Source organism: Vanacampus margaritifer, chromosome 20 (genome assembly GCF_051991255.1).
Source record: "Vanacampus margaritifer isolate UIUO_Vmar chromosome 20, RoL_Vmar_1.0, whole genome shotgun sequence".
Lineage (NCBI taxonomy): Eukaryota > Metazoa > Chordata > Actinopteri > Syngnathiformes > Syngnathidae > Vanacampus > Vanacampus margaritifer.
In genome coordinates, this window is record NC_135451.1 from 15,558,687 (window position 1) to 15,574,027 (window position 15,341).

General features: G+C 44.9%; 2 protein-coding genes across 3 annotated transcripts; one reads left to right on the forward strand and one right to left on the reverse strand.

Annotated features, from left to right (window-relative positions):
- Positions 1-1,039: 1,039 nt before the first annotated feature.
- Positions 1,040-9,008, reverse strand: LOC144040296 (ATP-binding cassette sub-family F member 2). 2 transcript variants are annotated; one of them, XM_077554402.1, is made up of 16 exons: positions 8,900-9,008; positions 7,962-8,127; positions 7,684-7,899; positions 7,071-7,253; positions 6,825-6,996; positions 6,587-6,682; positions 6,397-6,499; positions 4,725-4,820; positions 4,531-4,650; positions 4,370-4,459; positions 4,168-4,278; positions 2,999-3,061; positions 2,738-2,866; positions 2,466-2,669; positions 1,379-1,500; positions 1,040-1,287 (listed from the first exon to the last, which is right to left on the reverse strand). In XM_077554402.1, exons 2-15 carry the CDS (start codon positions 8,098-8,100, stop codon positions 1,381-1,383), a joined length of 1,842 nt encoding a protein of 613 aa, XP_077410528.1. In that variant the 5' UTR covers positions 8,101-8,127; positions 8,900-9,008; the 3' UTR covers positions 1,040-1,287; positions 1,379-1,380. The 2 variants fall into 2 exon arrangements, with proteins under 2 accessions (XP_077410528.1, XP_077410529.1); XM_077554403.1 differs by having other exon boundaries at positions 7,962-8,122; positions 8,900-9,004.
- Positions 9,009-9,165: 157 nt separating this feature from the next.
- On the forward strand, positions 9,166-15,128 carry chpf2 (chondroitin polymerizing factor 2). Its single transcript, XM_077554401.1, has 4 exons — positions 9,166-10,108; positions 10,689-11,253; positions 12,109-12,291; positions 12,907-15,128. Exons 1-4 carry the CDS (start codon positions 9,819-9,821, stop codon positions 14,167-14,169), a joined length of 2,301 nt encoding a protein of 766 aa, XP_077410527.1. The 5' UTR covers positions 9,166-9,818; the 3' UTR covers positions 14,170-15,128.
- The last annotated feature ends 213 nt before the right edge of the window (positions 15,129-15,341 follow it).

Genomic DNA, 15,341 nt, shown 5'->3' on the forward strand with positions numbered 1-15,341 from the left:
AGAGGCGGCGCCTCCAACTTGCTCAAACTGTTTTGTGTTTTTCCATGACATATGAAAACAGAAACTTAACCATGTTTATATGAAACGAAACTGAAACGTAACTGTAATAAAAGCGACTTGTGGCCGGAGGAGGAGCAGGGAGTCGGACGGAGCCGAGCGTGAGTTAAGGTCTCGCGTCTCCCCTTCTCTCCCCAGCCGCGGTTGCATTAAGACAAAGCAGCAGCTTCTGCCTCGTTTTTCCTTTGTGCACGGTCGGTAACTAACTCTTTGACTGCCAGACGTTTTCAGAAAAGGGATGCCGTGGGTGCCAGCCGATTTTAAGCATTTTGACTGATCTTTCAAGGTCCATAGAAAATTATGTGTTTGGACTGTGGAAACACACATACTACCAAATGAAAGATTGGACTCTCATCTTTCATCAGAAAAAAAAAGTTTGTTTCTACCTTATTCCGTTTTTCAGTAATCAACAATAGAAAATGGTTAGTTTCACCTCTGTTTTGAAAAAAAAAAAAAAACGTCTTTTAACGTCTTTGGCACTCCATAGGATTTTACTAAACGTTATTTAACGTTTTTGGCAGTCAAAGAGCTAAGGGGATCTGTAATATCAGACCCAACACTACTCTTCAGACTCTTGACAGCTTCTTGCCTGGTTAGCGTGTTTCCCTCTGAGCAGATAAACCTCGGTCGCTTCATCTTAACTTTTCAGAGAATTATTATTTTTATCAAACTGCGCAATCCAATGTCATCGCTTACAATGCAGGCACATTTGTCCTGCCACGCGCATGAACTTTTGGAATGAGTCGAATAGCTCAAAGCTGGGGAGGTTTCTGTCAAACGCAGAAATTGGGTAGATATAAAATTAATTTGGGTCTTTTGGATTTCGCTTTTTAATACGAGTGAAGAGAGCAATTTCAAGCTGAAATGGTTGACTTGGGTTCCATTTTCCCTAATTCCAAATTGACAATCTAGCATCATTTTGTTTCTATTTGTCACGTTTACCTTGATGGCACTTATCCCGAAAAAAGAAAAAAAGACAAGCCACTGTCCAGAACGCTGTATTTTTTTTTCCATGTTGTGTTTATTCAGATGAACCTTTATTGCATTACACTGTTAAATAAGGTAGACTTTCTGCGTTTACAATGAAAGAAATAGTCAACTTTTGAATGTGACGTGAAAGCCGCTGAACGGAACATTCGGTGGTGGCGGAAGAAAGTAAAAACTCACGACGACGACGACGACAGCGCAAGGCGGAGCACTGCGAGTTGACTCGGCCAATGGGAGTGCAGCCTGCGGAGAAAGGGGGCGGGACAAGAGGCTATGGTCAAGAGCATGGGAAAGAAATGCGGCGCGACGCCGGCGACGTAAACGGGCGGCTCACGTTTAAATGTCATGCGCTTGCTGCTTTTCGATCTTGGATTTCAAGTGCTCCTTGTAGGCCAGGATGTCACGTTTCCACTTGGTGATGGTCTGCTTCTCGCACACCCAGATTTCCTGGGCCACCTGCAGCAACAAGAGCAGTGCATGAGGAAAAGACAGGACGGGACAAAAACAAAACAAAAAAACACAAATATATATATATATATATTTTTTTTTTACTTTGACCTGCAGTTGTATTTTTAACTCATTCACTGCCATTGACGGCTATAGACGTCAAAAATTCATTTGAACTATTTCTATTAGTTTAACTTTTTTTATGTTTTAACTTTTGTTAACAAGAGTATGAAAACCTAGGGAAAAAAAATGATTGTACATTTAGAACAGATATAAAACTTGTGATTAATCGTGAGTTAACTAGGAAAGTCATGCGATTAATTACAATTTTAAAAATGTAATCGCTTGACGCTCCAAATTTTTATTAATCTTTTCTTTTCTTTTTATCCCGTCAATTTTTAATTGTAATTAATCGCATTACTTCAATAGTTAAGTCATGATTAATCACAAATTTTATATCTGTTTAAAATGTACAATATTATTTTTTTTCTAGGTTTTCATACTCTTTTAAAAGTAATACAAATAGTTCAAATGAATTTTTGACGTCTATAGCCGTCAATGGCAGTGAATGAGTTAATGGTGGCGCTATATTCAAGGCAAATGTCACAAAATGGCGATATGGAAGCGGTTTTGTAAATGTAGCAGGATCAATGACAGATGGCGTGCACATTTCATAATGATCTACATTTTCTGCACTGTCCATTGAAAGGATTTTTTCTGTTATTCCAATAAAGGGATGGTCAAGTTTTTTTTATTTTTATCATTATTATTAAATAATGTACTACACAAAGCTAATACAAGTACAATTTAAAAATGCACTTGTTTAATTCAATTTTAGTCAATTTTCTTAAAATAAATACTCTAATTCTATCATGAAATACATTTTGAAAATACAAGTACAATTCACAAATACTACAAAGCACTGCAGCTGTGCATTAGCGCCATCTAGAGGGCGGGAAGCCCGCCACACGCACCTGCTGGATGAGCCTGAAGTCGTGGCTGACGAGCATGACGCCGCCGTCAAACTCGTTGATGGCCTCGGCCAGCGCGTCGATGGTCTCGATGTCCAAGTGATTGGTGGGCTCGTCCAGGAAGAGCATGTGCGGGTTCTGCCAGGCCAGCCAGGCGAAGCACACGCGGCACTTCTGCCCGTCCGACAGGTTGCGGATGGGGCTCACCTGAGGGGAGATTTCCCAATCAGTCGGCGCCGGCGGCCGGCGATAACCGCCACGGTCGCGATTCGCACCTGCTGCTTCCCCGTCAGCCCGTAGCGGCCGATGATCTTCCGCATCTCCTCCTTTTCCTTGATCTCGGGGAAGCACTTCATCATGTACTCCAGGGGGGACAGGTCCAGTTCCAGCTGCTCAGTCAGGTGCTAACCACAACCGCAAAGACAAATTTGACCACACTGCCGGCAGGACTAGAAGGCGCTGCCGGCAGGACTAGAAGGCGCTGCCGGCAGGACTAGAAGGTGCCGCCGGCCCCCGTGCGAGCGTCTTGCGCCTACCTGGTGATACCTGCCGATCTTGACGTGAGAATTTTTGCGGATCATGCCGTCTGTGGGAAGCAGCTGCAGACAAAAAACACATTTAGAATTCCTCCTCCAAATGCTCTCGTTTCTAGATTAGTAAAAGCACTAACCGCTCAAATGAAAAAACAATGCATTTTTTATTTTTTTTTTTTAAATAAAGGGATTCAAAAAATCGACACTTTCCACAATTATTGTTGCAAAGGAGATGTTACCACATTTAATGTATAACAAAACCATTTTAAAATAGCATTCGCCAATCTTAATAAAATAAAAATTTGATTCTCCCGGAAAAAAAAATAGAAAAAAAAATAAATATTTGAAGCCACCAGATTTTATTTAATTTCTTAAATAAACAGGGATGTGATTTGACCAAAGTGAAATTATCTGAAAATTTAGCCGGGGGTCTGGGGGCCGCTGGCACTCGCTCATGGGTTTTCCGTGTTTTGAAGTACTTTCAATGCACTCACATGACAAAGAAATAGACAAAACAACAGCATAAATTTTCAATGTATATTGAACTATCCCATATAAAATGGCAGTTTTAGTCAACTCAAAATCAGTCACATTGAAAAACATTGGACTGCCTTTGCTTTTAAAAACTATCACTGAGGATATCATCATATCTAACTAATGTGATTACTAAGTTAACACATAAATAATGTTGAAGAGTTCAAATTTCATGAACAAATAATTGTATCGTGACCAAATGAAAAGTAACTCATATTAGAGCATACCACAAATGTCTTTGTTATAGCAGAAGATGTTATCTGTCGGAGTCATGTGCATACACAATGAACTACTAAAAAAAATTAAATAAAAAATAAAAATTTAAAAAATCGGAATTTTTTTTTTGGGGGGGGAGATAAAAAAAGCGGAATTCCGCGAATTAGCGGAAAAATCACATCCCTGAATAAAATAAAAAAAACTCCTATGTTGTTGTTCAACACAATAATTCAAATTCGATTTTCACAATAATATTTTAGTTTTGAACAGAGGAAGAAAAAAAACAAGGCCACCAAAATAAATGCATTCCTTTTTTACTTCCTGTTTGATTTTTAAAAAGTAAGCAATGATAACTTTTGGTAAATAAATAAGCGCCCGTGTGTTTGTGAACTTTTGTGACCTTTGGAGGCGAAAGGCCTTACCTCTCCCATGAGCAGCTTGAGCAGGGTGGACTTGCCGGCACCGTTGGGCCCCACCAGCGCCACGCGGGTGTCCAAGTCGATACCGAACTCCAGATTTTTGTAAATGTGCGGCTGCGCGGCGAGCGGGGAACGAACAGCGTGAGAGAGCGCGGCCGAACGAGAAAGTGGCGGCGGCGGCGGCGACTTCAAAGTGCGTCCTCACCGTGTCGTCGCTGTACTTGAAGCTCACGTTCTGAACCATGATAACAGGAGGGGGGATCTTCCCACAGGGAGGAAAATAAAATGACAGCGTCTGCGAAAAGATTACAAAAAAAATTAAAATAAATCAAATGAAATACAACCGAGCTGCGTCACTCGTGTTACCTTGTCATTGACAACTTTTTCAGTCAGGCCCGAGGCCACCATCTTCTGCAGCGTCTTCTCTTTGCTCTGCGCCTGTCGGGCCAGCTTGGCAGAGCCGTGACCGAACCGGGCGATGTAGTTCTGAGGAAGTAGGACTGGATTCATTCAAGTGCAACTTTGCCAAAAAGTTGAAAAAAACAAAAATGGACTGTCACCTTCATGTGTGCAATCTGGTCCTGTTCCCAGTTGAAGCGCTTCATCTGGTTCTCCTCCAGCTCCTCTCTGGTCTTCACGTACTGGTCGTAGTTACCCTGAAACCACCACAGATTACATATCAGGCATTCACAGCCCCCCCCCCCACAGTTTTTTTTTGTTCCCATAAACTCTCATTCCCAATTTCAAGAAAGAAAAAATTGCACATTTCTATTAGACTACTGAAAATGATTAACTCATTCACTGCCATTGACGGCTATAGACGTCAAAAATTAATTTGAACTTTTTCTATTAGTTTAACATTTTGTATGAAAACCTATAAAAAAAATATTGTACATTTAGAACAGATATAAAATTTGTGATTAATCGTGAGTTAACTAGTGAAGTCATGTGATTAATTAAGGAAAAAAATTAATCGCCTGCCGCCCCTAATTTTTAAGTAATTTTATTATTATTTTTTAAATAATCTTTTCTTTTCTTTTTAAAAAAAGAAACCATTATTTAAAATTAGGGATATCTGGTGATTAATTTTTCCAAATCATAATTAATCGCATGACTTCACTGGTTAACTCACGATTAATCACAAATTTGATATCTGTTCTAAATGTACAATATTTTTCCCCCTAGGTTTTCATACTCTTGTTAACAAAAGTGGGAAAAATGTTAAACTAATAGAAATAGTTAAAATGAATTTTTGACGTATATAGCCGTCAATGGCAGTGAATGAGTTAAAATGCAGAGCATAAAATAAACTAATTAGTGAGGTCATTATCAGCATTCTGTGTCTCTAAATCAAACTAGACACATCTTGATACACTTTATCACTTTGAATAAATATAATCTGTGCACCAACTGAGTACAAAATAGCATTGAAGCGGATTTCACATTGATTCATCTTCAGCAAAAAGTAGGCTTATCTTAAAATAAGGCACTTCCTGTTTTCTTTCAAATGTATACTGCCAAACACAATATTATGGCAGAACAAAGTTATACCGTACCAAAAATTTAAAAAAAAATACATATCAGAAAAATAGCAGGTCTGCAAGTGGAGGGAGAGTGCTGCAGATGAGGTTCTGACCAAAACGGATCAGAATATTACGCCAGTCCTAAAAGCTCGACACTGACTCCCAGACAACTGCAGCATAGATTAGAAAATTCTGTTACTGGTCTTGAAATCGCGGAATGGTTTAGGTTTAAGAAAAATTCATGGCGCTGGTAGGGTTCTGAGGTCAGCAGGCTCGGGTCAATTAGTGGAAGGCCAGAGTTCAAAGCAAACATGGTGAGGCGGCATTTAGTAGTTATGCTGCACACAAATGGAATCAGCTGTCAACAGAAGTGAAGTCAGCCCAAAGTGTGGATGCTTTCAAGTCCAGGTTAAAAACTTATGATTAAGGTCTTCTAAAGCATTTACAAAAAAATCTGTTTTCTAAAAAAAATTAAAAAATCTTGCACAGTGTGTTCTTTTTGGAAGCTACTTTTTAGTCATTTTCTTTGTTTGTAAATGTCTTGTCAATCATGTTCTACACATGCTAATTATTCACGCAATATTTCTATTGTGTTTCAGAAAACTATTTGTCATTCAGTATTCAAGGACCTGAAAAATCCATTTTCATTTCCCTGAACATTTCATGAGAACCACAACTTTTTTTCATGGTCTTTGTTGCCCATCTTTACCGTGTAGTACTTGAGATTCCTCTGGTGCAGGTGGATGATGTTGGTGCACACACCGTTCAGGAAGTCTTGTGAGTGCGAGATGAGCACCAGGATGCGTCTGAATCTGACGACGGCCGGGAAGTTAAAGTGTCAGTTTCGCGGCGCGAGCACGAGCCTGCCATCTTCCAAAAAGGGTCGGCACGCGACTTACGATTTGAGCTCCTCCTCCAACCACACGCACGCGTCCAGGTCCAAGTGGTTGGTGGGCTCGTCCAGCAGCAACATGAAGGGTTTGATGAAGAGGGCCCTGCCACGCGCACAGAATTGAGACACGCCTTGAAGACTTTTACTTGATTGTTTACAGTTACAGATTGTTTTGTTTTATAGTTAAACAATACAAAATTAACAATAAACAGTAATAAGAAAAGATTTGGCAAGTGTGTTGCTACCTGGCGAGGGCGACGCGCATCCTCCAACCTCCACTGAAGTCCTTCATCTTCTTCTGCTGCATGGCGGCACTGAAGCCCAAACCGTGGAGGATCCGCGAGGCTCGCACCTCCGCCTTGTCGGCGTCCAGCTCCTCCAGACGCTCGTACAGCTCCATCAGCTTCTCGCACTCGGCTGAGGGAAGACGCGGGAGTCAAAAGCCATTTTAAATGTACTCAATGTGAGGATGACCGGCGGCGTCCGCGTACAGTCTTCGTGCGCCAGCCGCTCGGCCTCCTTCTCCAGCATGATCCTCTGCTCGTCCACTTCCATGACGCAATGCAGCGCCGTCTTCTCGCTGGGCGACATCTCCCTGGTCAAATGGTAGATATCGATGTGCTCCGGAATGGGGACTTCGCGGTGCCCGATGGCCGACAGCAACATGGACTTCCCTGGAAGACAAAATGAAAAAACAAGACGCGGGATTTTACTAGCGTGGTCTTGTCAGAGGTGGCAAATCCAGGTCCGGAAAGTAAAAACCCTGCCACAGTTTGGCCCCCCTTTAGCCCCTGATGCTAGCTAGTTTGCTAGCTAGCTCCTTAGCAGGTAAACGAGCACCATGGGAGCTAGCTAGGGAGCTAGTTAGCTAGCATCTGGGGGTAAAGCCAAACTCTGGCAGGGTTTTGTAAATCCTTAGCGACCAAAACATGCCGAGAATGCCCCGCCCCCCACAAAAAGCGATGAACTGACTAACAAATGTCAATAAAAAAAATAAAAAATAAATAAAATTTTAACGGCGATTTATCAACTAAAAAAAATGTGTAAAAAATAAAGTACATTATGTTCATGTTTAAGATTTTGGAAGGATTTGCAGAAACTCACCTGTGCCATTGAGGCCGATGAGGCCGTAGCGCCGGCCCGAGTTGAGCTCCAGGCTGGTGTCCACCAGCAGCTCCTGGCCGTGAAAGGTGAGCGACAGACTGCTGATGTGCACGTCTGTGCTGTTCGGGTGTGAGGCCAGCACGCCCGTGACGGCGCGTGCCTCGGTCTTGGCCAGCTCAAACTCATCCAGCTCCTTGGTCAAAGTGTCCAAAACGCCTGCGTGACAAACCGTCAGGATGTTTCAACAGTCCGCAAACGCCGGCTGTACAATTTCTTACCGTTACTGACGGCTCCGTTGGGCTGACTCTCCACTTGGTCGCCCTCGCCGTTGATCTCGTCGGGCTTCTTGGTGCGCTGCCGGGCCTTTGCGGCCTCCTTTTTCTTCGCCGCCTTCTTTTTGGCTAAATCTGAAGGCATGGCTGTTCTGCTTTGCTGTGGGCTGCTCTGCCAAAACAACACATCAAATATCAAACATCAAATTCAAACTTTGACCCCTGTTGTCTTTGCATTAAGAGTCTTAACCTTCTAAATACTAGTCTCAGGTAAATGATGCTAAAAATCATTCCAATAGTCTTTCTACGATCGGTCCCATAATGCAGGTTTCGTGTAAATCAGTTCATCTTAGGAATTTCACGCACATCCCTGTTGTCAAGGAAACGTCACCATATCGTCATTTAGAGGCTTGAAGGCAAAAAAAAAAAAAAAAAGTGAAAACATGTCTAAACTGGTGATGGTAATAACAGGCTGATTTTCATAAGGCTTTCGTTAAAAAACACACACACACACACACACACACACAAAACGTAGGCTTCATGTCCCACCTGCTTGCACGTTGTTCTCCCAATGCTAGCCCATGTAGCCGGGTTAGCTTAGCATTAGGCGACTAACGGTGACCGGCGTCACCAGAAAAAACGAAATTTCCCGAGCGGGTTAGCTCATGGCAACTGAGCTGATACCTTTATGTCGGGACTTTGGTGAGGAAATCTCTCCTAACGCTAAGACTGTTGGCCCAGAAGCTAAGCTAAAGCTAACCGCCATAGAAAGGCCTGAAGCAGCGTGATGACGCAAGGCCCGTGAACCGGCACCAAAGAAAACGACTTCGGTGCTTTGCCTCAGTTTTCCGACTTCCGACCACCTCGCTTGCCTCCAAGGACACAACTTTACGTTAGTCGTGTAGGCAGCTGTTGTGAAGCGCCTGCCGGGTGTGTTTTCTTACCTTATTTACGATTAGTTGGCTGAGGAGCACACCGACTTCGCGTGTCCACTTTGCCGGCTGGAAGAAGCCGCTACCCGACCGCCAGACACACTAAATATGGTCAAAAGGGCGGAGACCACTAAACGTCTACGCCCCTTTCTTGCGGGACTGCAGTAAAATGATTAAATAAATTGTTTTTAAAAATTAAATACGAAGAGATACATTATACGATCATATGATTACATTATAGTATCGTGATATTTATAAATTATATCCATACTGTGTAGTTCTGAGTATATGATTCTTCTATACAGCGACGTTCCGTGGCTTACCTACCCAGCCAGTGAGCGACGATGCTCGGTCAGAGATGAGGAGGAGCACCGAGGAAGTGGCTGGAAGTCTTGAGCGTGGCAGCTAAAAAAAGAGGAAGTGAAAAAGGACGAACGAGACAAGGATGAGCCAGCTTAGCGCCATTTACCGACGCCCTCGGATGGGATATTTATTTAGTTTGGAAGAAGACGACAAGAAAGGAGACATTTAATTGGACAGCTAGCGATGCTGCTAACGTGGTAGCATGTCTAGTTGACGTGTTACCTTTTCCGCTTGATTCGACAAACACTGGTTATTTGATGTATATCATTATTTGTATAACTATTTCCCCGACGCAATGGACTGGCGTGTTAATGCTAAGTGCAGGCAGGTAACGACAAATTAAGATAAGGTTTATAACGCTAGTATGCGTGTAATAAACGGGTGCGTCTCAAGTGCGAATTGTCGTTTTCTCACCCCCTGCTGAGCGAAATAAGTTGCAAAGGTTTAAGTGGAACCTTGACTTGACAAAATGGAGCGAGTGTTCGAGCTCACTGGCTTCATTTAGATTGCGTGGTGCGAATACACCTTTTCTCCACTGAGCGAAAAAAAGAAAAAAAAAAGCCTCGACATGCGGATTTCGTCCTTCCTGGCCGTGTTCCGGCCCGCCTTACCCCTGATCCTCGGGCTGTCTCTGGGCTGCAGCCTGAGCCTGCTGATGGTGTCGTGGACGCAGGGGGACGCGGAGGACGTCTGCGGGGACGTGCTGGCCAACGGGGGGAAGCTTTACTTGGGCAGGGGTGACGCTCAGAGGGACCCCAGGGACGACGGAAGAGGAGGAGAGGCCGGCGAGGACGACTTCCAGCCACGCATCGTCCCCTATCACAAGGACCCTAACCAGCAGCACAAGAAAGTCCTGAGGTAGGGACATGTCCTTTTTGACACGAGCATCCGGACGGTGGCATCACATGACATCAGCGCCCTGGCCGCAAACAATTGATGACGTCATATTTGGAAGCGCTGACAAGAAAATAGCGCACACAGTTTATGCGTTTGTATTGGAAGTCAACCCCCCCCCCCCCCTCCAAAAATGTCTTTACAATATGTTATATGCGCTCCTACTTGTCTAAATGCAACATTCTAATTAATACTGTGTTTTTGGAATATGAATTAAACAGAAAAATCAACCCGTTTTTCTCCATCTCAGTGGGCGGCCATTTTGCCACTTACTATCGACTTAAAATGCCATCACAGTTGCTCAGGTAGCGACCAATCAGGGCTCACCTCTTTTTAGAGTCTGGTCATGTGACGTTCGCATGCTGAGCTGTGATTGGGTTACCCTAAGCAACTGTCATTTTAGCATGTGGCAAAATGGCCGCCCCCTGAGATTGGAGAATAACGTGTGGATTTTGCTGTTTTATTCATATTCCACAAACGTGATATTCATAAGAATTAATTTAAATGGAGGGTGGGACTAAATCTGGTTTCTGGCCTCCCGCAGAACTCGCTACATCCACACGGAGCTGGGCATCCGCGAGCGCCTGCTGGTGGGCGTGCTGACGTCCCGCGCCACCCTCAACACGCTGGCGGTGGCGGTGAACCGCACGGTGGCGCACCACTTCCCGCGCACCTTCTTCTTCACGGGCCTGCGCAGCGCCAAGGCGCCGCACGGCATGGCGGTGGTGGCGCACGGCGACGACCGGCCCGTTTGGCTGATGTACGAGACGGTTCGCCACCTGCACCGGCAGCACGGCGCCGACTACGACTGGTTCCTGCTCGCCCAGGACGACACGTACATGCAGGCGCAGCGGCTGAGCGGGCTGGTGGGCCACCTGAGCGCCGGACAGGACCTGTACATGGGCCGTGCCGAGGAGTTCATCGGCGGCGAGGAGAAAGCGCGCTACTGCCACGGCGGCTACGGATACCTGTTGTCGCGCAGCCTGCTGGCGCGTCTGCAGCCGCACCTGGACGCCTGCCGCAACGACATTCTCAGCGTCAGGCCCGACGAGTGGCTGGGCCGCTGCATTATCGACTACCTGGGACTCAGCTGCGTCGAGGTCCACCAGGTGACCGTTAGCTAGCTTCTTGCTATGTTGACGCTCGGATTTGGCATGCGGACGGATGAGTTGCTATTGTTAGCGGTGGATGATAGCTAGATACACTATGTGTGTTTTTAGTCCATTTTTGGGTTGTTTTCCATGTTGTGTACAAAAAAATTAGTTCTGTACAAAACAACCCCAGAAATTAGGTCAAATTGATGCAAGTTATTGGATTGGTCCCATTTTTGACCCAAATTGGGTTGTTTTTGACCCAGTAGTTTTAAATGTCTGCTCCTAGAACCGCCCCTGGTAGGCATTCAAAATATTTAGAAAAGTGTCCTTTTTTCATGAGAAACAATTGAATTTTCCTTATTGAATTAATCTCCGAGCGGTAACGCACTAAATATGGATTGAGGTTGTTATAATGGAGTTATGACAAAAAAATAATAATTATTATTATTCGTCATTTTTGGGGGTTAACTTTAGATCAGGGATGGGCAACTGACAATCTGAGTGGCCACTAAAAAAATATATAAATTTTTATGTTTTATTTTATTTTATTTTTTTACGAGCCCCCAAAGATAAAAAAAATAAATACATTAAAATAGTGATAAATATTCAGTGTATGTCTTCCATGAAAAAATGGAGGGAAATGGAGAAGAAGAAAAAATCCCAAATCTGAAAAAAATATTGAAAAGAAAAAAAAATGGAAATTTGATGGTGCCAAACTGTAAATAGTAGTTTCCAGTTGTAATATCACCAGTCACCACTAGATGGCAGATGTCTTTTAGGTGTGCTAATATTATAATATTAAGTGAGTTAATTTTTGTGAGAAAAAAAATAAATCAAACAAAATTGAACTTATTGCGGGTGTCCCGGCAGGAGATGACCTACCGCTACTTTGAGCTGGGCAAGAACGCCGACCCGGAGCGCGAGGACAGCGCTCAGTTCAAGGACGCCTTCACCGTGCATCCCGTGTCCGAGCCCAACCTCATGTACCGACTGCACAAGCGCTTCAGCCAGATCGAGCTGGACTGGACCTACGCGCAGATCCAGGAGCTGCAGGTTGGGGGAACTCATATTCATAACCATTTAGGACGCTAAGAAACCGCTAATTAATTACGCCGCCGTCATAAGTGGCTAGCAGCTAACTTTTAGCATTACCAACGAGTGCCTGTGGTGGCTGCTAGCTGTAGTTAGCTGGTACCTGGCTACATTTAATTATTCGTCGATATTCTGGACCAAGGCTACTTTGTAATTCACTTTCCATGTTTAAAGGAAGGGAATGTGCCTTAAATTGCACGTTGAGTTTTTTTTATTTTAATTATTATTTTTAAAAAAATAAGATAAAAACATTCAACTTAAAATGTCAAACTTAGCCTTCAGATTGGATGAACACAATTTATTTTACACTTGGACCATGTAAAAATTAAAATGTTTCTGCCTCTTATTGCACTTAAAGTTGTGTTCTTAAATCCTAAATGGCTATATTAGACATTTTGAATATATTTTTAAATAAATGAAGACAAAGTACTATTTTTTGTTTTTTTGCTGATCCGAAAAATGATCCGATCCGAACCGTGACTTTTGTGATCTGTTGCACCACTTCAAATTATTGTAATCCAAGTCAACACGAGTACAAAAGAATTTTGACAAACGGCAAATGTTTTGTCCGCGCAGACGCAGATCAGCAACCTGAGCGAGCTGACGCCGGAGGGCGCGGCGGGCGCCACCTGGCCGGTGGGCATCAACGCGCCGTTCAAGCCGCGCACGCGCTTCGAGGTGCTCAACTGGGACTACTTCACCGAGGAGCACATCCACGCCTGCGCCGACGGCTCGCCCAAGTGCGAGCTGCGCGGCGCCGACCGCGCCGACGTGGCCGGCGTGCTGGAGGCGGCGCTGGAGCGACTCAACGCGCGCTACCAGCCGCGGCTGCGCTTCCTTAAGCGCCGGCTGCTCAACGGCTACCGGCGCTTCGACCCCACGCGCGGCATGGAGTACGTGCTGGACCTGGCGCTGGAGGCGTACACGCAAAAGGGCCGCAGCCGCGTCATCGCCAAGCGAGTGCGGCTGCTGCGCCCGCTCAGCGCCGTGGAGATCATCCCCATGCCGTACGTGACGGAGGCCACGCGGGTGCAGCTCATCCTGCCCGTCACGGCGCAGGAGCGCCGGCAGGTGGCCGCCTTCCTGGACACGTACGCCGCCAACGCGCTGGACACGCGCGACAACGCGCTGCTCACCGTGCTCTTCGTGTACGATCCCTTCGAGGCGCAGCGCGTCAGCCGCGAGGACGTCTTCGCCGGCGCCAAGGCGGCCATCGGCGAGGCCGAGAAGCGCTACCGCGACGTGAAGATCCCGTGGATCAGCGTCAAGACGGAGGTGCCGTCGCAGGTCAAGCTGATGGACGTCATCTCCAAGAAGCACCCGGTGGACACGCTCTTCTTCCTGGCCAGCGTGTGGACCGAGGTCAACGGCGACTTCCTCAACCGCTGCCGCATGAACGCCATCAGCAGCTGGCAGGTCTTCTTCCCGGTGCACTTCCAGGAGTTCAGCCCGGCCGTGGCGCCGCGACCCTCGGCCGTCGCCGCCGCCTCGGCCGACCCGCTCCGGGACGGACACTTTGACCGGCGCGTCTTCGACGAGGCCTGCTTCTACAACGCCGACTACATGAGCACGCGCGCCAAGATGGCGGCCGACGCGCTGGACAACGAGGAGCTGCTGGAGAGCATGGACGTGTACGACGTCTTCGTGCGCTACTCGGGCCTGCACGTCTTCCGGGCCGTGGAGCCGGCGCTGGTCCAGAAGTACGCGCCTCGGCAGTGCAACCCTCGCTTCAGCGAGGACATCTACCACAGGTGCGTGCTCAGCAACCTGGAGGGGCTGGGCTCACGCTCGCACCTCGCCGCCGCGCTCTTCCAGCACGAGCAGGCCAACAGCACCTAGAGCGCCCCGTTGTCCTGTTTGAAACACTTGAGTGCCTGCTTTCTTGTCAGGTCCAAAGAAAGGCTGTTACGTTCAAATGCATTTCACTCCGAGAGTACTTTTGTCAAAATGTGAGTTTTAGCAGTTCCAAGTTCAAACATTTTTTAATCCAAAGTAGTTTTTTCCAGGTAACAATTTTGTAAAAAAATAAAAAATAAAAAAAAGTGAACCTTGTAAATATTCGTTCAGTTCTGCTGGTGTCGTTACCTGTTTTGTTTAAACTAGGGGTGTCAGACCATTAAAAAATGTAATCGTAATTGATCACATGACTTCAATAGTTAACTCATGAATAAAATTAAAGACGTTTGTGATAGCCCAGTGCATTTTTCTTTTCATATTAAGAGCTATCTGATCTTTAATATGAAGTAACTTGTGAAATTCTGCGCATTTTAAAAAATTGTAAAATACAACTTGACTCCAGTCTCTACAAATATATGCATTATTATTGCTGCAAAATGCTTACATGGATGTGTCTGCTGCATTTCCACTGGAATTCCCCGAGTACAGGCTTTTCAAGTCATTAGTTAAAATTAGTGGTCTTAAAGGAACTTTAAAATGAATTCAAAATGAACGCACTTATTTTGACACCCTTACTGTAATCAATTCCAGGTTCAATCTCTCTTTTTTTATTTTTTATATTTAAATTAAAGCTGTTTGTTACATGTCACAATTTTGTAGGGGAAAAAAAAACAGTTTTTTCATGTGTGGTGTTATTACCTGCTTGTTTTTTTAAATATTGATTCTTTTTTTGCAACTATTGGATTAAAGTTTGGTATCAAGTTGCCACCATTAAAAAAAAAAACATGGACGTTGCTTAAATGTGTCTTCTGTTTTTAAGTGTAGCAAGTGGTGTTATTGTTAAGATGACAATTTTGTTTTTTAAGGTTAAGATTAAAATAAAATATGTTCTTGTTCCTGTAGAGAGTCTTTTGTATGTTCTTCTGGTTTGCTGAGAGGTGCAGGATCAGTCACTTTACTAAAATAAAGCTGAATGGCTCATTTGACTGAGCTGCGTGAAAGGTGGCTTTTTTTCCTTTTTGGGGGGATTTAGGGAGGGGGGGGGGCACTCGGCGCCTAGAAAATGGTCCAACAACGTAAAGCTTGTGACAATTCAGTCTCGTTTCGCTCCTCCA

Bases quoted from the DNA above. Each gene is read 5' to 3' on its own strand.
- LOC144040296 (XM_077554402.1), bottom strand. From the start codon at position 8,100: ATGCCTTCAGATTTAGCCAAAAAGAAGGCGGCGAAGAAAAAGGAGGCC. The intron at 7,900-7,961 runs GTAAGAAATTGT...TTTGTCACGCAG, and splicing joins CAACGGAGCCGTCAGTAACG to GCGTTTTGGACACTTTGACC. The intron at 4,460-4,530 runs GTAACACGAGTG...ATCTTTTCGCAG, and splicing joins AAAAAGTTGTCAATGACAAG to ACGCTGTCATTTTATTTTCC.
- chpf2 (XM_077554401.1), top strand. From the start codon at position 9,819: ATGCGGATTTCGTCCTTCCTGGCCGTGTTCCGGCCCGCCTTACCCCTG. The intron at 11,254-12,108 runs GTGACCGTTAGC...GTGTCCCGGCAG, and splicing joins GCTGCGTCGAGGTCCACCAG to GAGATGACCTACCGCTACTT. The intron at 12,292-12,906 runs GTTGGGGGAACT...TTGTCCGCGCAG, and splicing joins CGCAGATCCAGGAGCTGCAG to ACGCAGATCAGCAACCTGAG.